Source organism: Dryobates pubescens, chromosome Z (genome assembly GCF_014839835.1).
Source record: "Dryobates pubescens isolate bDryPub1 chromosome Z, bDryPub1.pri, whole genome shotgun sequence".
Taxonomy (NCBI): Eukaryota; Metazoa; Chordata; class Aves; order Piciformes; family Picidae; genus Dryobates; species Dryobates pubescens.
In genome coordinates, this window is record NC_071657.1 from 114,474,114 (window position 1) to 114,497,544 (window position 23,431).

General features: G+C 38.3%; 1 protein-coding gene across 13 annotated transcripts in view; it reads right to left on the reverse strand.

Annotated features, from left to right (window-relative positions):
• CELF2 (CUGBP Elav-like family member 2) overlaps positions 1-23,431 on the reverse strand; it is a 464,286-nt gene that overhangs the window by 24,041 nt on the left and 416,814 nt on the right. For all 13 annotated transcript variants that reach the window (XM_054178211.1, XM_054178222.1, XM_054178214.1 and 10 more), the window contains one exon: positions 14,625-14,759. In XM_054178211.1, coding sequence (XP_054034186.1) covers positions 14,625-14,759 — 135 coding nt within the window. The remainder of the gene's footprint in view (positions 1-14,624; positions 14,760-23,431) is intronic.

A 23,431-nucleotide genomic window follows, 5' to 3' on the forward strand; every position in this document is an offset into this window, starting at 1 on the left:
GTGTTTAGCTAATAATATTTCATTCATAGAGACTTTTAAGTCTGGAAGGAGCTGGCATTTTCAACTATTCTCCACATATTTATTGCTACTTGTAAAAGGTTATAGACCTTTTGGGACAGAGATTTTAAAAACAGAAATATAAATAAACTATCAAGAACTAATTTCCCTTTTAATTTAAATTACATTTCAACACAATTCCTAAACCCTATGCCAACCTAGAAAAACAACTGGTATTAGCATGGAAGCTTTTGGCTGTCTTTTTTGGCTGAAGTCATGATAACTTATTTCATCTGGACTTACTGTTAACTAGAAAACTAGGTTCAGAATAACAGCACCTAGGAAAAGTGACACTGTGTAAATGTTTCTTTGGCTTTGCTGTGCATACTGTGGATGGGACAGATTTCCCCATCTTTGCCAGCATCAGTGTTAGATTAAGCTAGTCCTGTTAAAACTGTTCTTTTGAACTGATTCTGACCTTCAACTCAGACACTCTACTTTTACATTTCCATCTCAGGATGGGATGATTGTCCTCTGGAAGTGTACCTCCTTCCACTAATTGAGATGGTAAACTCAGAGTAGATGTAGACCATTGAGAGAGGAAATGTGTTGTGGGTTGGATCTTGCCCTGTTGGTCACATGTGTTAACAAGCCAGTGATGTGAAATCGAGAGATCTGCTTTTATCCTGCATGCAGAACTGATGCCAAGCCATGCAAACTCAGGAATTTGAATGTTATTACTTCAATCAGATCTTGGTCTCAGGTGGGGCAACCGATGCTGGGCAATTTTGAGCTAATCTGCAGAGGATGTGCACTATTCTGCCAAACATAGCCCATCAGAGAAAGGACAGCAAAGACTCACCCAGTGTTACAGTATAGGTCAGACAAAGGAGGATGGCTTTGCGCAAAACATGCAGACTGAGCTAAACTACTACATGCTGTTGATGCCTTTCCTAGTTCTGCCTCAAACATCATGTGCTGTCCTGGATAAAGCACTTGCTATGGTGTGGGGTTTTTTTGCTGCAAGTCAGGGCTAATTCTGCTTCTCAGTTGCTGGCTTGTCTATTAGAAAGCCACATCTTGGAGGAACAGACATGTTTTTGTTATGCCTGTTTACTTCCTACACCTAAGACCAAAAAGTGCCCTTGATAGGCCTTCTAAGTATACAGAAGTAAGAAAATCACATACCTATGTTTGTCTGTAGTACAGCTGTGGGCAAATTGTACCTCTTTCATGTCTCAGGGCCAATTTATAAAACTAAGTCATTTCTCCAACTAGGGAGGTCAAGTGGACAGTCCAGTGAGGCTGCTTGAGCACTTGGTGATGAAACAACTACTAGGTAAACACTTGCTCTCATTGTCACTCTGAAGAAAAGGACTAATTCAGTTTATACACTGCTATGCCTTACCAGACAGATGGTTTGCAGCATGTTGTTGATCCTATTCGTTCTTTAATTTTCCTTGGCAAATGTCAAAGAACTTGAACGACTTCTCAACAAATCATATAGCACAGAAAAAAGTAAACGCCACCTTATATATGCTAACTTGCTGCTATTTTATGGGTGGGGATATGCAGTAGGCTATGCACTCTCCATTCTTCGTCTTGCCCTGTTCCCTTCCTCATATTATAGCATTGCTATACCATTTGAAAATGATACACAGTCACACTGAGGGCCTGGGTAAGTGAATGTGAAAGAGGCATTTCAAAGAATTTAGGTTAAGTTTCTTTTTAAAAACATTATGTTGGTTTTATGGAAGGACTAAAAGGAGAGAAGGGAAAAGAAAAGTAAGGACAGCTTCAGCTCTTTACCTGCACCCACTTCATCCTTGTGAAGAGCAGCTAGTCTTTCTGGAGCAGAATTGGATATCTGGTGCTGCAAGGCTTCATCGCAGCTCAAATACTAGCTTAACTATGCTGGGGCTTTCCACATAGAGATCCGCAACACTGACTGTGTCAGCTGTGCTGACAGCTTTCCTTTAGGCAGCTCTCGGTTACACTCCACAATTGCCTGTAACTACCTAATGCATGACACAACAGGGAACTCAACATTTACTTTGATACTAGCTACCTGCTTATCACTGATTGGCTGTGAACCGCAACTTTGTCCTTGTTTTACTTAATGGAGAGTTATTTAAACTCAGTGTTCAAAGTACATGTTTTACTCCATTTAAGACACAATAGTGCACAAGGAATTGATATTACCAACAAATTTAACATTCAATATCTCTATGACTTTAAGCATGAGAAGTTGCAGAGAAAGCATGTTTTCTTTTGGGAGAGACTCCTGTCAAAAATGTATTGGCAGTTGTCTCAGTTCAGAATCCTCCTCCTTTTACTGAATTTGGGTGTATTTCTGATTTTCTGCTACTTTCCTGAGCTCACCGATAAAATTGATCTGACTAAATGGCTGCCATTTAGAGGGATGCAGATAAGCAGATTTGACCAACTGGAACCTTATGAAATTTAGCAAAGACATATACAAAGCTGTGAAAGAACAATCCCTTTCAGGGGGGGATTGGGTGGGCTGGGAAGAAGCTCTGCTGAAAATGACATGGGGCCATCCTGGTGGGCAGTGACCATGAACCAGTAGAATGCACTGGCTGTTGGAACAGGAGAAGAGCTGGGAGATCAGGTGATGTTTCCTCTTTACTCATCGTTTGTTAAATTGTATCTACATGATACATTCAATTTTGGGCTCCTTATCACTGGGAAAGCATTGATCAGCTGGAGGGAGCTCAGTTTAAGGCCAGAAAGGTGGTCATCCATCGTGTAACAAACCAGGCTTGTTCAGGCTGGAGAAGACAGCTTCAAGTCGACCTAAAGCAGCCTCCAATACTTATGAGGAAGTCATCAGCTAGATAGAGTGCATATGAGAAGATGAGAGGTAAATTGAATCCAAAAATGTCTGTGTTTTCAAGACTTGGCTGGCTCAAGCCCTTAGCAACCTGATCTCACCTCACACCCTGATCCTGCTTTGAGCAAGGGGTTTACTATAGACTTTCTGAAGGGCCTTCCCACCTTGATTATACTATGAACCTATGAAAAGTAAGCAGTGTAGTAAGAAAGCAGAAAAACTCAGGTAACACTCAGGCAGAACGACAGAAAGCTGAAGTATGAACATGTGTTGGCAGAAAATTGAAGAGGAGATCTGGCTTTTGTTCTTTGGTCTGTTTCCATGAAGAGAGGTTGACACCAAATATGCCACTTAACTCTTGGCTGTGCTTCAGATTCTTGGCTGTCACAAATAGATTTCCCTGAGATTTCAGATTTCTCTTAGTTTCCTTTACATTTAGCAATGTGCAACAGAGAATAAAATTAAAGTAGATGAAGGGAAAGAAAGGACATAAAGAAAATTGTCAAAGAGAATAAATGCAGGAAGAAAAAAAAAATCTTAAAATTATTTTAATACTTCTAATATCTCCCCAGTCAGTGACATGGAAAAATATAAGAATTGGGGACAGGAAAAAAAAAGAAATATGAAACCCAAAGTAGAAATTTCTAATTTTAGCAGACTGATTTAAATTTTTTCTGTTTACTACCCGAAACCTCTGGGGTAAACAGAATATTCCATTGTCCATTTGTTAGTACAAGGCTAATAAAGGTAAGAGACAACACTGGTTACATTCTCTGTTTTCTTTCTAATCTTTAGCTGGAAAAAACAATGATGTTTTGAACAATGCCTTATAAACTGCATCTAAACAAAATGAACACCTGCTGGTCTGACTGGAAATCACCAGTCAGATACCACACAAAGTTTGGTTCTGTTAGACCAGGTCTATGCAAAACTTCCAATTTGAATCTGTTTTATAAGATCTTATTTCAGTTGTGGTATTCTTTTAAACAGAACAATGATATCCAATGGTAGGAGGATATCCTATGTAGTAGGAAATCTGGACCATCAACCTGACTTATGCAGGATACTGGCCAGATCTGATCTTACATGTTTAAAGTCAATTTATTAAGGTGTATTCTCTTTATGCAGCACTAAGAATAAATGGTTGTTTGAAAGAGATGGAGGTCTTTTCTGGAAAAGAAAAGTGATTCAAGTATAGCAGTGATGGAGTTTATGAAGTGAGGATTATAAACATGGATGTGGGGGAGAAGTGGGTAAGTCAATCACACCAACCATGTGACATTGCTCTCAGGAATTTGCAGTTGTGTTTCTGTCTGAAATGAGCACACTCTACGGGCTCTGACTGCATAAGGAACATTTTAAAGGGGAAGAATAATTAAGCGATGACAGAGGCATCATCATTATTAGATAATCACAACCCAGGGGCATTAACAAACATTGAGTGTCTCTAATCCCATGGGGTCTAATTATTCTGTGATAATAACCACACCTCCAAGTTTTAATTTATTCTTGTGGAGAATCTCGGGGCGGGGGGGGGGAGGGGGAGGTAGGGAAAAGGGGGTATTTTAATATTTTTGCTGAAAGAAGATGCAGTTGGCCTTTCAAAAGGGCTCATCAGTATTCTAATCTAACTAGCATGTGTGATTGGCATTAAATTGTCTGCCCTTTACAGTGATCTCCAGCCAATCTGAGTATTCACCCTTGCACAAACCTGTGGTCCCTCAGTCACTAACCTAGCACCAACATGCATTGGTTCTGTTTCTTGGGACAATTTTTAGCAAAGGACAGGTGGATTGTCCCTGGTGTAGGGTGGTTAATTCTGTGAGGTCCTCTGACAAACAACATTGTTGTGGAGAGAAGTAAAAACTTATTCATTCTCTGTCTGACATGTCAAAAAGGAAGATTTTAGTAAATTTAAGTGCTCTGCTTGTGCTTGGATGGAATAAAATAGAAGTGACAGACACACTCCAGGGAAAGAGCACCAGAAAAGCAAAAGAGAAAGAAAGAGTCAGGGGGAAACAAAAATGACAATACAGAAAGGCACATACTATTATCACAGCCTCTCAAATAAGTCAGTGTCCCTCTACTTCTTCATTACTCTCAAGTGAACAATTCCTGTAAAAGATTGTCCATATCTTAAGGTACAGTAAAAGAGAAGCACCAGTGAAGAAAAGAGGAAGAGAGAGCAGTATCCACTCGACATTTGACTGCTTCTGTGTGCATATGTGTGAAAATGAGACTAAGAAAGATAGAGGTAGAGGAAGAGGAGAGGAATCTTTCGCAATGGTGAGCCTGGTTGAAGCTGGCTCTCTGAAAATAGCTTTATATTTTACAAAATCCTTTGAGTACATTTGTTTATACTAGAAAAAAAAAGAAAATATAGAGAGGTGAAAAAATTCATTCAGACTCGATGCAAATTCAGAAGACGCCAAGGTCTCCAAGAACTCGAGACTAACTTTAGACTCACAAATACACACTCTTCAATACTACATAGGTCTTTGAGAGCTATGGAAACTGTGAGATTGGGACAAGTGAAAATCGGGGTCACTTATTTTACTCACTTATGTAATTTACTTTAATGCCTAACTTGACATTTCTGATTGCCCTGAAATTGCAGTTTCTACAGAAGTGTAAAGGAGGAGGAGGAAACGGAGCCTACAAAGGTACTACAGATGAGGCAGACAAACCTAGCAGCTGACTATTTCTGTAATTTTCTAGTCTTCTGTTCTGTAAATTTCCTCCAAACCTATCTATTTAACAGAAGGTATTTTAGAAAACAAGAGTTTATTGATTGGGCATTTCTCTTTGAATCTAGGCTATTGTGTTTAAGGGTACATTTTCCCATGAGATAATCAAGATGGAGCGAGAGGTAAAAAGCAAGTTAATATTCAGGGCAATTCCACACTGGTCTTTGTGGTTTGTTGAAATGCGTTGCTTGGTGAAGACCATCCACCTCTAGTGGAAACTGCTCAGCATGGTGCCTGCAACACGTTGTGCATCCTCCCCAGCAGACCACAATAAGAAATTGTTTTTTCTTTTGGGTGGGAACCAAATTGGCTGGGGAAAAGAATAGTAAGGCACAGCTGATTGGCTTGGATAAATTTCATAGCTGACCATTAGGCAATTTCAACTGCAACTCAAGCTGAAATAAAACTAAATTGAAAGGCCACTATATGAAGAAAACAAGGAATTGTTACTGAGCATTTATGACCCTGTTTTACTCAGTGGGGCCAAGGGCTGTGATCTGTGTTCATCAAAGCACCACTGAATTCACATAAAAACCAGAGTATTAGCACTACTACAGAGAACTTCCAGCTGTGCTCTCATGTTTATTACTGCTATCTCACACAATTCAGAGTGAACTATTGTTCAGGGACTCATGTCCTGATGCTGAAATGACCTCCATGTGGGGACACTTCAGTATACAACCACTTCTAAATCACTTTCCAAAGAATTTCTGATCTAGAATCAATAAGGCTCTACTCGAGGCAAGGATCTCCTACTTGGAGATCAGGTTCCTTCACACTGTGACCTATGGGGCTGCAACAATTTTGACATACTTTAACCACTATGCAATAACAAACAACAAGCAGTAGCATCTCTGTAAAAAGAATGTCTACTAGTAGAGTCCAAGTTTATAGCTCAAGTTAAACAATGCTATCCTGTTCTGAACAAAACTAATTTTGTTCAGTCATTTTGCTTTTCAGCTAAGTCTCTTCTGAGTCACTGCACTTTCTAAAGTTAACAGCGTAGTTTTTGCAGACAGTGTCTGCTTCTAGAAGCCTGATGTTGACAGTCATTACCAAGGATTAATGTGCAGAAAGGCTCTTGCTTATACTTGCTCCTGTGGAGAGCAAGGTCACTGCTAAATCTGGTATACCACAATGGGGATGCAGTAAGTAAGAGGTTGCACCTGTGACAGATGATCCTAAAATGACTGAGGAATGTTTTTGTTCCAAGAGTGCTGATCACACGCATATATTGCAATTCAGATTTTAGTACTTGGGAGAGCATGGCCTGATTAATTTTTGTTTTCACCTCTCTGATACCTCTGTCTTAACATCAGGTAAATAGTCCTTAGTAGGTGTTTGTCTTTTGTTTGCAGCAAGATGTCCCTAAAAGACTTGTTTACTTCAGACACATAGGAGTCCTACCCATGATATTTTAAAACAGTAATGACATAAACTATATACTGCATCTGTAGATAAAGGAGTTAGGAATCCAGAAAGAGCATGAATAATAATTTCCATGGAAGAAGGGATTTTAAGAGAAGTGTGCAAACACACTCTCATTGTAATAGCACACTGCAAGATATAGTCATTCACCTCTGTAAGCTGCAGAACTTGAGGGTTACCGTGTCTCATGTAAAATTACTCAGCCAGGTCTTTTGCAGACCATTTGTAAAGTCATACATAGTTCAACATGGCATAGCTTTCATTTGCTTCCAACTGAGTTGGTCTGGCAAAGTTAATGTTGGGGGGAAAATTCAACACACCACACACATTTTTATCTTAAGAACAGCAAAGGTAGTCAAGGGTTTTCTTTACTTGGTTTTAAACACATGCAGATGTTGAAGATATTTTTGTTTGGCCAATGCATAAAATAAATCACCAGCTTCATATTCAAACAACTAGCTTTTTTCAGGCAATGCTGAAACAATTAGGCTGAAAACCTTCATAAACTCTAATTCCCATTATGTTCCACAATTTATCAGGCTTTAAGAAAACAAACCAGGGGTATCCATGGATACCTGCACAACTCAGTCAGGTTGAAGGAGCAGCGTTGACAAGAGTGAACCTTAGATAGTTAAAAGCTCCCTCAAATGCATGAGTTTTCCTAAGGTTTACATTGTTTCCTGAATGTTGTGAACTGCAGCATTTTGTGGACTTGGAACTTCTTCTAAGGTATATAGCACATAAGCTCACATATCTACCTGTGTAGCCAAGCTGATAGTATCATGTTTCTTTTGTAGAAAACAACCCCAAATGAACTTGAACAGAAAGTTCAAATGAACTCCAGAAAGAACAGAACAGAAAGAAAAATAGCCTCTTTTAACCAACTGGAATTCTTGTGCCTTGAAACAGAGATCAAGAGTGGGGTAGAGAGACAAAATATAATGTATTATAAAGTGTTATTTGTATACTGAAAGCAAAGTAAATCCTGAAATGTGATAAGGAAATGGATTTAATACTTTAGGAAGATGCTAATATACTAATGGATCCTGTTGAATTAGACCCTACTAATCCATGGTTTAGTACTGTGCAATGTTTCCTAAAAAAACCCCCAAAACCCCAAAGAATTAACTAGCACAATGCTTCACAGAAAAAAATAGGCACTTATTTCTAGCCTTCAGCATACAACTTCAGTATTTATGCAGTTCTGAAGAAACAGAGATTTCTGTGCTAAAAATTCATCAATTAATAATGTTGATTCTAAAAAAGAGGCAAAATGTCTATTTGTGCAGTTATGGGGCAGTCTCACACTTCTTTACTGATGGGTTCTGCCCATCCTAAGCTCTACCATTAAGCAACAGAACCTCCCAAAGACCTTTTAGTCTGAACTGATACAGCTGTTCAGAAATCAATTTGCTGGGAGAACATACAAAGACTTTTTACATTTTAAGAGACAAATATGCAAAAGGTCATTCCTATTAATTGATGGCCTGTCTGCTGCCATTGTCATCCTTCGTCACACCACTGTCTTGTTTTTCCAAATGAGGAGACCAGGGAGAGACAGCTCTGTTGCAAGGAGGCTCTGTGGGGATTCATCACCCTTCAGCTCTCCTTTCACTGCATTCGGACTCTGGAAGATTTTCAGCCACAATTCCTACCCTTCTTTAGTCATTTAAGACATTTTGAAGCATTATTAAAAATACAAATGTAGGTTAAGAAAGCATGCAAAATTTCCTATTTTTGGCTCCAACATGTGTTTAGATGCCTGCTTAAGGGTAACCTAATTATTAGATGGGCTTACTACCAAGAAGTAGCATAATTTCTGGATACCAAGAGCCCAGCTGACACATGAGATTTTAGAAATAGGCCTCTCTCATCACAGATCTTTGTGAACTATGCAGTCGAGTGACAGGAACTGGGTGGTGGGCACGTCAAGGTAAGATTTGTTTCCATGGCCTCTGTGCAAACACATACTTTTAAAAAGTCAGTGCTGAGATCAGAGTTAAGGTGTTGTGCTGCTCTGTGCTCCAAGCACTAAAATAATGGTGTTAATAATATAAGTAACTCAAATATATAATTGAAAATAATGTATTTGGGTTAAGCATCCATGTATGTGTACTGTATAGGTACTGTATTTAAAAACCTTTTTTTAAAGATATGTGTTATATTTATCCACTGTAACTTTACCCTAAAAATCCCCAACATTATATTAGGGAAGTCCTCTATGTGCTGCAAAACTAACCAAGTTTATTTTACATGATTTTATAATAATGGAACCTGCATTAATTCCAGATGAAATGGTATAAAAATCATCAATTTGTACTACAGCATGAAGAGTGCCATTCTGCATTTTAAATGGATCTTTTCCAATGTGAACCATCTACTTCATTCTTTAGCAAACTGTCAGACCTTCCTCCTCACCTACTGGTAGGGTTATTTTTGGATCATCCTGGAAACAAATCACAGTCATCTCAGTGGGTGTACTGGCCTCTAACAAAATGTCACGGTGGCAGACTTGCACCACTGACTGGAAAAGAACGTATTGTACTAAGTGAACAAAAAGAGAATCTTCTAAAAATGATTATTTGAACATTCTTCACTGCTTCTCAGCTGAAGCATCTAGTATATCTTATAAAATCTCTAACATTTCAACAATTATGGTCACAACATGAGTATCTTCAACTAACAAAGACAATCTTCGTACTGTATTAGGGGGGAGAAAAAATAACGAATCATTGCCACTAACTGGAAGTTATAATTCTCTGCTATTAGCAGGGAGAAAAGATGAACTAATTCTTACAGGACAGGCATGGCAATAATTTTTTTTTCCTCTTTTCCAGTTTATTCTATACTTAACAGACTTCCTTTTTTGTGGGATGTTATTCTTCAACGTTGGCATCTGTCTGAAAATGAGTACTTTTAGACTTTTGTGCTTAGGAGAGATTTTTTTTTTTTCAACATAAGCATTAATGGCTGATTTCTGATATAATGTGGCAAAAGCTGGTCTGAATTTCAGAGGTCGTTAAAGAAAAAAGTCTTACTTTCCACACTGGCAGTAGTTTTTTGCAAAGATTTCCTCTTAGGTTTATGCAGCAGATAAACCTGAAGAGCATTTTTTATTGAAGCATGAATAGCTAGTTCAGCTGTGTGAATAAATAATAGTTTAGAGAATCAAATAATCATGAAAATGCCATGGAAAATCAAGACTCCTAAGTCTGAAACCAAATAGCTTCATGTTTAGCAATTCTATCCCCCTGCAGCTTAGAAGTTACATTGTCTATGTTTATGAAGATGAATTTGGATGTATAATTAGATGTTTTGTCTCTTCATTTGCACATAGAAGGGCTTTCCTACTGGCTACTGAAAAAAACCCCCATTTATTAATGAATTTTAAGAAACAAAATTTAAATGAGCTCAGAGAGGCTGTGGAATTCTTAGAGGTAGTAGAACTTTGACTTGACATAGCTTTCACCAACCTGCTCTGAGTGGTCCTGCTGCAAACAGGAGCCTAGAGTAGGGACCTTGCAGAGTGTCTACCAACTAACATGGTTGTGTGACTTTAATATCACAGCATTAAACAATAATAGTATGTGCAGTGATGTAGAAAGCCAACACGACAAAGTGAACTGGTGTTTGAAACCCAACTTCAATATTCTTCCTATGAGTACAAAACATTTTTCTGCTGTTGCAAAACTATCAGGAGCTTCACAGTTTCTGATAGCAGGAAAAGTTTTACAGTGCCCAGGACAGTGAGAGTAAACATCATTATCTTTGGGAAAACTAGGGCAGTGGATCAACTGAGGCAAATTATATGTCAGGCAGTGTTAGAGGTAGATACTCAGATCCTGAGCTTGTATGTCCCCTCATTCACATCCACCTCCAGGCCTTCCTACCATGCACTGAATTAGCCATAAATCTCTGTATGCTATGGAGCAGTAGCCTCCCTGTCAGCTCTTTGCTAGTCAATCCGCTTGAAGAACCTTTTCAAGGAAGAGACGACAATATCCTGACAGCCATCTGAGATTCATCCTGCCTAAATTGAGATATTTGCCTCCAGCTCAGGCAGTCCCCTCATAGTCCCTTCACAGTTAATGGGAAATGCAAACTTCAGGGGCCTAAATGAAAGGGAGTTGAGACAAACTGGTTCAGACAACCTGGAATCAGGCAAAGGCTATCCCAACTCAAATCCTTACATTGTGAAACACTACAGCTACCTGCCTTTAAACCAGGAAAATATTCTAAGTGAGCACAAGGAAAAGAAAGTGAAGAATTAATTAACTAAATAGAAGTGATTAAAGTAAATAAAGGAAACAATTATCATATCAAAATAAAAGACAAGAAAGATGATTAAATGAGTCTTCAAAAGACCCATGAGAAACTCATGAAAGACATAATATGCATCTACCTGGTTTTTATTCTTTCATGAGTTCATTTTCATTTCTATTCACTACCATCTGATAATTGCAAGAAACAGTTACTTTAACCATGGGCAATTTAAACCATTTTCATTTTTTTCCAGGGCCAAGAGACGAAAGAACCTATTTATTGCCTGAGGGGATTTTTACTAAAATGAAAGCTTAATCTTTCATGTTTTTTTAAGCAAAGGCTTTTAAAAAAATAATTTCTAACAATGCTGTAGGGAGACACTTCCATGGGTATGCAAAATTGAAATTATAAATTTACAATTATAAAAAAACTAATAGTTTGGGGGATTGCATTGTCTCTGTTCTTTCTGAATGAATACTGTTTCAAGCTTTAGAGAAAGCATTTAGGACATGGAGGCAAATGAGTGTTCTTTAGACCTATGCAGTCAAACCTATTTAGTAAGAATGTAAGAGAGAAAGACCATTTGGCGGTTGTTTGGAAATATGTGATTGTATGAACCTTAAAGAAGGACTTTCATACAGACTGAACAGTCACTGTTAGAGGCTAAATATTTTTCTCTGCTTTTTGAATATACTGCAAATAGAATACAGTAACAAAACTTGACATGCCCTATTGGTTTCTCACTCCCTGGGCTGTTTTTCTGTGTTATAGATGCATCAAAGTTGGCCTGGTCATCATGTCTTCCATAACAGTTTGATGTACTGAAAGCTGCTAAAGCTTATGTATGAAAAATTAAGCTGCAAGATGAATTTTAACCGTAACCACCTTTTAGGGCTTTTATGACATATTTCTATGAAGGACAGAGCAAGAGCTCTTAGTCAAAGACTGATTCAGGAGACAACTTCAGAAGAGATATAGATAAGGATGGGTGGAAACATGGATATTATGTGTCTGCCATGGTTTAAGGCATATTACAAGTACATGCTCATGTCTATCTCTGTTTCATGCAATATTTTGGTTTTAACATCAAGAAAAGGATTAAATTTAAGCAGGTGCCTTTGCACTTTCCTAAATTTGGGCAGCTTTCTGAACTGAGAAGTATTAATTTAATGCATTATCTGGAAAGACACAAACATTTCTTTCTGGACTTAGTGCAGGCTTTGAAATCAGACAAAATAATTTACACTTATGAAACATGACAAACCCAAGTGCTCTATTAAAAGAAAACTAGACTGAAAAAAAAATATCCTCAAGGCCTCCAAACATCCACACATTGAAAAGCACATTTAAATATTTTCTGCCAGCATATTTCAAGTTTTAATGGAAATACTTTGAGCTACTATGAAAAGCTTTATAGAACTAAATCCATTTTCCATACAGTAGGGAAGAATCATTGAAGATATTATTCAGGTTTACAAAATATTTAATAGGGTAGAGAATGTGGAACCAGATAAGAAAGGTTAAGCTGAAGGACATTTTAACAAGGCTTGATTTTAGGTTGGTTGTACAACATAAACAGGTCAGTGGACCTATTAGATACAGACTCTGACACATCAAGCTCTCTAATATTAGAAACACTTGTGTACCTGTACTTGTGCGTACATGTAAGACTTTCTAAGGACATTGTTGTTCTCTATACACTATTTCAAAGGCTAAGCATCCATCCAGAGTTTTTTGAGAAGAACATATATTTAATCTCTTTGGAAAAGCCTCGGTGTCTGCTCTAGAATACTACCCTGAGCAATACAAAGCTCTAGTTATTGCAAAGAAGTATCTGCTCACTCCAGCTGAAGGACTTTTCTAACCATGGTGCCCCTGTAGACTTGGACATCAGATGAAATCACCTTCCAGGTACTCAAGAAACCTCAAGACCCAAAAGAGGGAACAATAAGTCAGCCAGGCTGGATAAGAAGATGTGTTGGTGAGGGAGACAGGAAAATGTGAACTTCGAGAATAAATGTGAGTCCCGCGCCAGCAAGGCAAGACAAAGAGCATGGCAGAAACACACTGCTGCCTGAGGTTCTGGAGCCACTTCGCTGCAGAGCAGCAATAACAAAGAAAGTTAATTTCCAGCCCCTGTGCACCCCCTGTATTAATTTCCAACTTCTGTGCAGCTGAGTTGCCATGAGAAGTCAGTGTGGCTCAAGAAATGCTGAGCATGCTTTGGGAGGCCAGGCATTTAACAGCTAACGTGCAGAGATATTACAGACTATGTATGAAAGACAACATTTCTGTTGCTGAAAATGGGTGACATTTAGACAGGAGTACACATAAACATTGACAGTGAGACTACCCTTCTGCAAAACTCTAAGCCCCAGCTCAAGAATGGAGGGGAGAGATGGGCTCAGGTTTTAACAAAATAAAACTTCAGCAAACCAAAATTATTTTCACCCAGCCCACTTCTCAGAGGTGTTGTGAATATTATTTTTATGTTAAGACAAGGCTCATACCAGAAAGAGAAGAATTCTGCAGAGTATTAGCCAAGCTGCCTTCCATTTAATCTCTCCCACAAACCAAACAATTAAACTGTAATATATACAGGAAGCATTGGCCAGGTTTAACACCCGACACCATGCTCCATCCCCATTCTATTGTGCAGTGAAGACTGTTTTCCTTACTGATGAGCTCCAACCGTCTGCCATGAATTACTTTTTCATGGGGAATAAATACACACTTAAACAAGATTAAACACAAATGTTCTTTATTTGTGTCTCAAATAATATGAATGTTTTTCTGGAACAGCAATAAACACACTTCATGATGCAAATAATTGCACCCTGCAGCCTTTATGTAAAAATAAGTGGCTAGATTCTGGACTCAACTACAACACTGTAAATCCAGAGTAACTACAGTGAATCAACATCCCTCCTTGTAGATTTTGGAGATACTGAAGTGCTACTGAACTGTGGATTTGCCCTGATTTCTCTCTAGTGTTTTTCAGACATTCATGGCTTAAAGTCTACATGGTGGTCATAGAGGTACCATCACCACTTAGCCTGTCCCTTATTCCCCCATAAATCTGACTTCCGCTTTGTGTAATGAAGTCAGAATCTGGCTGTGTATTCTTTGGGCATTTGATATCACTTCCGTAATTGTATTCTCAGTTAAGACCAGAAGAAATCTTAACTGAGGCTACAGAAAGACAGAGTAGTGAAAAAGAGAGAAGGACTTCACGGAAATTCATGATGGGTGAACGCAGTATGTGCACTATTTTAGTTAACAAATTCCCATTTAATCTCATGTCTACAATTTGAAAGCAAACACTCTGCACTTACCGGGACTTGTGAGGGCTCCCAGAGCACCAGTCGTTGTGGAGAGAGGATTTGCATTGGTGGTGGTAGCTGAGGTTTGGGCGGCAGCTGCTGCGGCTGCTAAAGTTGCCAAATTCTGTAGTTGTAAAGCGTTCATACCTGTGTGGAGAAGCAACAGGGTTAATTAAAACATGGAGTAACAATTCTAAAAAGTTGTTTTTAATGGGCATGTAGCATGAGATGTACCTTGCCAAGAGATTTAAATTTTCTTTTCACTCCCGAGGATATCTATATTCTGGAAACTACATCTTACAGTCCCTAAATAGCATTTCTCACCTCTCTACCTTGGAGGTGAGAGAATACAACAAAGGTGTCAGCCTATAGTTCAGGAAAATCAAACCTGTTTTGTGACACTTCTATAAGAAAAGTGTAGAACTAAAAGTCATTTAAACTCTGTATGAAGCCTAAGTGCAAGACTATTACCTGACACAACAGGGAGTGTAAAGATAACTAACATTTAAAACACATCCAGGACAGACTCGTATAATGGGGATGAATGAAATTTCTTTCCTGTGTCTCCTCTGAATGTATCAACTAAGACTATACTGTGCAGTAGCCAATAGTTCTGCTGATTTTCCTTTTTATAGCTAATTTCTAAACACACATATGAATGAAGAACATCAAATTATATCAGTCTGATCAGAGAGTCATCACTGAGGTAGAGACTTTCAGGCCTTAAGCTCTAGACTGTGATACTAAGTTACTCAGTCATTGGTCACCTCATTACTTTAGAACATGTGGGAGAAATATACCTGCATTTCAAGAAATGGATCCATTTAAATAGTAAATTCTTTAATTTAGATGGCAAGTTAAAAAAGGGACAAACAATAAATATAATTAATATGAAATGGAAAAAACCTGCTTTAGTAAGTGACCAAAATGCAGAGATGTTAGATGCTTGTTTTAACCAGCCAGGATCCATCTCAGTGGTGATGAAAGAGATTGTTTGGATGGCAGTAAGAGATCATCCTTCTCGGTTTGGACAAAAGGAGGTGTGTGCATCTTGCTTGAGGCCTCAACAGAATTGGCAAAGTACACAAAGCCAAAATGCTAGAAGAGTTTTATTATGTCTTTGTGATCTTGATAATCTAAGTACACATAAAAGATCAGGTAGTAGGAAGAACAATACCTTTATTAGATCATGTGACAGTGCTGGGAAGACTGCATGAGTTTTGGGGAATGGCCAAAGAAGAGCTTGAGCACCTGCAAGTATGTCCATTTTTTTCCCTGAATGTTTGTCTAACAAGAGATATGACTTCTGCCAGCACACTTTGTTATTCAAACCAGAGAAACTTAGTATCAACTTGAAGATGATGAAAAAAGTTTTAAAAAGTGGTCAAACATGTTAACATATTTGAGAAGAAAAAAATGCAATGAAGGAAAGGTATTTTCTAGGAATTGAGAAGTCCTGCAATAATTAGAATAGAATAGAATAGAACAGAATTAACCAGGTTGGAAAAGACCTTTGAGAACATTGAGTCCAACCTATCATCCAACACTATCTAAGCAATTAAACCATGGCACCAAGTGTCCCATCCAGTCTCTTCTTAAACACCTCCAGTGATGGTGACTCCACCACCTCCCTGGGCAGCCCATTCCAATGGCAAATCACTCTTTCTGTGAAGAATTTCTTCCTAACATCCAGCCTAAACCTCCCCTGGCACAGCTTGAGACTGTGTCCTCTTGTTCTGGTTGCCTGGGAGAAGAGACCAACCCCCACCTGGCTACAACCTAAATGGAGAGTGATATTACTTTGAGAATCAACCCTCAAATTTAAATACAGCAGACAAGTCAAGTCTCAGCTGAGCACCTAGCTTGGATGAAGTTCTAACTTTGGTGACTCAGTCAAACATTCAAAGTCACCTCTTTGAGTCAAAGATGGTGCTTTTGAAAATGTGGCACAATGACAGTGTCAGGAGTAAGGTTTTAGTTGACTCAAGATTCACCACTTTGTAGTCTGTACAACACACTTGGAAGAATTACATGACCAAAAAGCTTTCAGGTTTATTTTGAAGGCTAATAACCATGTTAAAAAATAAGGCTTTTCTCAAACATGACTGATCCAAAACATTTTGCAAGACACAATCCTGCTACCCTCGTCACAAGTCATTATTAATCTAGATGATTAGGTATAACTACTAAACAAATGGGTCATTGTTGCAATTTGGTCAGTCTTCTAAACTACTTTTCACAAAATCCAAGTGCTTAAAATACAAAACTCTGAAATGGCAAAACTGTACTTTAATTACACGTATGTGATATAAATACTAAAGAATTGGATATTGGATAACCAAATGAACAGAAGGAAACTGTGTAAAACATCTAAACTCTTGAACAAAATTATATACTAAAGCAGCAATAGGTGACTTAATATTTTAAAATTGCTTTTATTTTTACTGGCAATCTAAAACTAAGTTCTGGAATCAGCATCATATTAACAAGTAATTTTCTGAAACCAGATGGTAACTGAATTCATAGAAATTTTCAAATCCTACTTTTGGTTTAACTTCAGAACTTTACAGTCAAAAAGTACAATTCAGACAGAAATTCAGATAAGAAAATGTAATTTTTTTTTAATTAATTGGTTGATCTACTTGTCTGCCTCAGGTGTAATTTTTATCTTATTTTATTTTAAAATCCTATTTTTTTGATAGATTCTGAAGATTATTTAAAACAAGATTTTAGGGACAGAAGAGACTTAAGCTGGGGTTCATCTCTTTGCAAACAAAGACGACAGTGGTTCTCAAAATGAGATCTAGACTCACTTCTCATCCTGGATTGATATTTGGTCCTCAAATATAATTTACCTTAATCTTTCATAAGAAGTGTAAGTAATTCAGCAAAGAATGTCCAGCAAACATTGCTGGCCTTCACTGAGGCCATATGCCATGCCATTCTGTAACAGAGATCTGTGAAAGCAGTGGGTTGCTCTCCACCATGGCAGCACAGTTTTCTATCACCCACTGGTTAGTTATTCATCAGAAGGATCAGTCATAATCAGCTTATATTTCTCCTGTGAGGAGGTTTCCATTTTGGACTTTTAAACAGCACACATGGTAGGCCTACATAATAGTAAAAACCCCACAGAAAGGTGCTAGAGGAGAAACTGCAAAACAGCTTTGCCTACATGAAATCCCAAATGTTTCTAGAAAATGCACGGACTTTGCTCCAAACCTCAGTTTAGAAGCAAATGGATTTGGAAGCAATTTAATACTGCTTCTTCTATTGCATTTTAATTTGCATGGCTTTGCCCATGCATGCAAGGCTTCAGAAGGCTATGAGTATAGCCTTGAAGCTTGAAGCCCTGAAGCCATGAAGGCAGCATACGTGCACTCTACAGTGCTCAAGGAGAAGTACACCAGGCGAGACGTCAACAGGCACTAGATCAGACTTTCTCTGGGCTCACAAACCACTGCTGTGGCTGTGTGCATGCAAAACAAATACCAGCATTGCCTCATCCCACAAAAATATTTTTTATAGTGGGACATTTCCTGTGGAAGCACAAGAGGAACTCATCAACTTGACGAAAGAGTTTCAATGCCAAATGAAGTTTAACAAACAAGTGTTAGGCAGTGACAAAGTTGTCTCCCCACCCAGTCTGTTTTACTGTAGAGGTGACTAAAAGACACTGGCCACAAACCAGCTCTGCAGATGTTATAGGGTGTCGGTTTTGGTACCTTCAGGGAAAGGACTGCTTGCTGTTGTCGCATGTGTAAGAGAAACAGCAAAGAGCTCCACTGACTTGCACACCCAAATGTGACTGTCAGCAAGGGCTCATGGCACATGCCATCATTTACCATGCTCTAGAGCTATTTATGTCAACAGGTTTACCACTTTATATGCATCCTACTTTGGATCCTCTGTATACTCAAACATATGTAAAAAAATCCTGTCATCACTGCCTCACATTCCCCAGGCATTTTACCATCTCTGATCCCTCTTTATTGGTCTCTCCCTTCAACTTGTCAAGTGTGTCAAAATCCCACTTGCTAGGACAAACCTGGAGAAGGGAAACCAAATGCTCCTAAGTCCCACACCCAGAAAATACTCTGCCTTCAAATGAGGATTTTTGGTTCAAACGAACTTCAGCTAAGGCATAGTTCTGTGGGACTAATCTGCTTTCTCATTCTCTCTCGTTTCACACGCTGTCTTCAGACACCTCACATCTTACAGTTTTTTTCAAAACAGCCCCAAATCCCGCAACAGAGCTGGACCACAAATGAGCAGATCATTTTTATTTGAAAGTGTTGCTCACTCAGCAAATGCACCTCTCTCTGAAGAAATGCAAATTGCTTAACACTGAAGAACAGCCTCATAGGCAAAGCTGCACATGAAAGATGAAAATTCCCCTGTAGAGGGGAAAAAAAAAATTCTGGGTAAGGAATAACTCTTGATCTTCATGATGGAGACGATGATGGGAATTAAAGGGAAATGATTATAAAAACCAGAATCACAATACAGTTTGATTCCATTTTTAATAACATGTATTTACCAACACGCTATCAGCTTGGCAAATATTCAAGATTGCAAGGAAATTCAACTTTCATTTTGTTATCTGGCAGATTAAAAAAAAACAATTAAATTATGTACAAAGCGGATGCAGAGTATGCCTTCCCTGAAATGTAAGATTTAAAAAAAAAATATTTATAAGGACAGGGGCATGAAAATTTAATTTAACGTTCACCTTAGGTAATTTTGTGTCTTATTGTTCACAGCAATTACCATAAATCTACATATCAATAAGTGAGAACAGATGTCAGTTGTTACAAGTGCTTGCCAATCAGGCCTGTTAAAAAGTGACAGATGGATGGTGATAGAACATTCTCATAAGGCCTATTAGCACATTCACAGGAAATTTTTGTAGTGCTGCATAGTCACAGATGCAGTTCTGTGAAAACACAGGGAAATTTGAGAGCACGAGATTTACATTTTACAGCTTCTTGTGCTGCCTTTGACACTAACTTTCATACAATGAAGCAATTTGCCTCATTTCAGTCACCACAGCTTCTCTCCTGTGATAACTGTAAATTCAGAATTATCAGGTATTTGTAGAAGCAGCAACAGTCATGAGCCGTTCCTGAAGACTTCTTAAGCCTCATCAGCTCTTGGGTTTCCAAAACCGATATAAAAGCACATTAAGAAACACCTAAGATTCACTTGCTGAGCAAATTCCGAATACAGATATGCGCTGGCTACACTTTAATGACATTATATGTAAGGACAGTTTCAAAGCCAATGGTGATTATTAGAGTCAAATCTGGGTAGCTCATAAACAGCTGCCACTAACTTGACTTCGTTGTCTTTGAAAATTTTTTTCCTTCACAGTTATTAGGATTTATTTCTTCTGAATGAAATCCTGACTGCAGCTTACAAATTGTGAATTTAGGTAAAAATTTTCCTCTCCAGGTGAAAAAGCAACTATTTACTAATACTGAAATCAGCCATTTTGGATGCTGATGCTAAGAATGGGAGAAAAACCTGTGCGTGCAAGACCCTGGTGTTATTCCAGCAATATTCTAAGAATTCAAATAGACAGAAGACCTGAGTGCTACCTCCATAAAATCATGTATACTCTGCACTTACCCTTAGAAAAGCTGCTTATCTGAATAGCGCTTAAGTTGCCCTGAACATTTAGTGTTTGATTTAGCAAAGTCCTTAACACAACTTTAAAGTCCACATTAGATTTTTCAAGAGTCTATGCTTAGATCCAACTGAAGGCTAGAGTTATTATTTGACTTGTAATATTTCAGCACATTTTCAAGTTATGCATGCTCTATAAAACCAGTCCTGGCAAGAACCATGCTTTTCTCAATTGAAAGTTCCTCAGTCCTAGTGGGAAGGATTCCTCTGATCTAATTTTATCTGAATAGAAGTTGCTCACCCAGGCTTTTGCAATTGTCAAAGCAGAGAGCGCAAGCAGATGATTCATCTGATCCTAAAATAGGTAGACTAACCCTAGCCCTTGGTAGGATGAACTGCAGCTTGTGAGTGAACTGCCTCTTCATTGACACTGCAGGGAGACTGGACACCTAATTTCCAAATGGCTGAGGTGCAGTGGGATAAATTCTATTCGCAGAGGAACCATGGCAATTAAAAACCCTTTCTTTTGCTGTTTATGGAAAGTCAATCCAGAGTTACAGGTTTCATGTCCAGACTTGGCCAAACTTCCACATGGACTTTTACCACCCAAACAAGCACACCTGACAGTTGTTGTTTTTTTCTCTCAAGATGGCTGTCCTTATCCTGTAAGCAGGAGTGATGTGTGGATTGAGAGCAGCCTCACTTGCTTCAAACTGCCTCTTCAAAAGATGTTAATTTTATGGATTAAATGAGACTTTCAATAGAATTACTGTTACAAAAGCTCAATGGTTTTAGTCCCTGAGCTCCATATTTTCAAAACTGGTAGTTATCTTTAAGAAACAGCTATCTGCCTTGGGTTGGAAACAATTTCCCAGTGACTTTTAATATGATATCCCTAAAGAGGTCATAGTTGGAGAAGCCTTCCTTCAGTATGGCTCTGCTGGAATTAAGCCACTAAGGAGTCAGAGGATATAAAGGATCTTTGGGCCAGTGTGAAAGTATAGAGCTTTTGTGCAGATGGTCCTGGCTTCCAACTGGTCCCAACAGATCCACTGAGCCAATCTAACAATTAGAGGAAAATATTCAGAAAGCAGAACCTCGCAGTTTCTCTAACCCATCTGCTCCTACAGACTCTGCAACAGGAGGAAATTTGGCTTGGGTAACTGAGGAAGGGTGAAATAGATTGAACAAGGCTCAGAAAGGGCCAGAAGTTCAACCTGAAATACAACCTAACCATGACAGAGTTTGGAAAGGACTGGAAAAAAACCCATACATTGGAAATCTATAAAAGGTACAGCTGCTGAGGGTTTAGGGATCTGAAAGCTAAAGAAAGAAAAGCCAAAAGCATGGTTTCTTCTCCTGCATGACTTCACAAAGCAAAATACACTGTTTGGTCAAGACTCTCTATGAGACTCTCTATGCGTCTTTTATGAGTGCTATACATGCTTATATGTCTTGGATAGTCATACACACAAAAATATTTCTGTGCAAGTGAGTATTTATTCCTGCCAAAACATTTTACATTAATGGACAAAAGAAGATCTTCGTAAGACTCTATATGTTTGAACATTTCCATTTTCTAAAATCACTGTATGCAGAATAAAACCTCACTCATACTGCCTCTACAGAGCTGTCCTGGTTTAAGACAGCCTGGCCCTCAATCTCTATTCCATTTATATGTCACATCCCTTACTTGATGGCCTGAAGTGAAAGTATTTTTCCAGGTTCTTCTTAAACAAGTAGGCTGGCTTAAAGAATGCAGCTTTTAGGACCTGATGCAGCTCCAGCCAAATTTAATATGAACAATCAAACAAGAACAATCTCCTTTGAACTAAGCTTTCTGTGTAATGCATGTATTTGAAGGAGGAATCCTTTTTGCTTGAAAGGTTACTAGTGCTTAATGTAGCTTGCATTGTCTTTTAAAGTAAGTCAATCAAATCACATAAAGTAATTAATTTCCAGTATTAGCCTTCCCCAAAGACAAAGTACAGGCTAGACACTGAGGCTTGAAAGGCATGTGAGAGGAAATACTGTCTATAAATTATCATTAGCATATACTAAGGGAGGGGAAGAAAAGAGAGGAAATGTTCACTATAAAACATACTTCATGATGGTGTGTATATGAAACAACGCTTGGCAAGGAAGGGTTACTCCTGTAATCAAGACCAGGGAATTACTGCAATATCAAAAACAGCGTTGCCATCTTTCCAACTTTACTGTCAGTTTCAACGTATTACACTGTTTTCTAAATCGTGGCTCCTGCCTGAAATAAAACAATTTCTTGAAAATATAAATTTTTCAATAAAAATGAGAAAAAACTAAACTGAGAAATAAATTACGGAACCTTAAAACTTGGAAAGTAAAATTGCAAGGTACTGCTTTTGTCCCTTAAATTTTAAGATCTCACACATTTTTGGTGAGATAGTTTCATGATTTGCTTGGACTTCACACATGGTTTATGAAAACAGTGCCAGTGGGCTGCTACAGCAAGGATAGCATTAAATTTTGGAGCTGGTGCCCAGCGTGTTTAACATCGGCACATTAGTGAGTTCTTGAGAAAAATCCTCATTTTCTTTTGGACTGATTCCCCAGCTCCCATACCAACAGACAAACAAACAAACAAACTTCAATTCTCTTCAAACAGAAATGCTTTAAACTCCCATTCTTTTTAATAAACCCAAGTAATCTTTATACATAAAAGCTACTTTAACCACACTAAGGCATGATATTAGGGAAAGAGAATTAAAAACTTCACCCTGAAGATCAGTGTCTTTGCTCTGCTAGCACAGAAAATTGTTTTGATATAAAAAATAATGCTGAGGACTGCATGGCAAATATTTCTCTACACATGCAGCAGGGAGCATGCTGTGTCCTTTCTGTTCAATACAGAGTCAACTTGAATTTTAGCAGTTCAAATAAATGCTTGGAGCTTTAGAGGTTCCTAATTTTGGACCAGGGCATGGCTGTATTAGAAGTCCTAATTTAGTAAACCATGACTTAGAATCATAAAATCATGTAGGTTGGAAAAGATCATTAAGAACATAAAGTCCAACTGTTAGCGCTGCCAAGTCCACCACTAAGCCATGTCCCAAAGCACCACATCTCTAGGGATGGTGACTCCACCACTTCCAGCCTGCTTTAATAACTTTCAGTGAAGACATTTTTCCTAATACCCAATATAAAACTTCCTT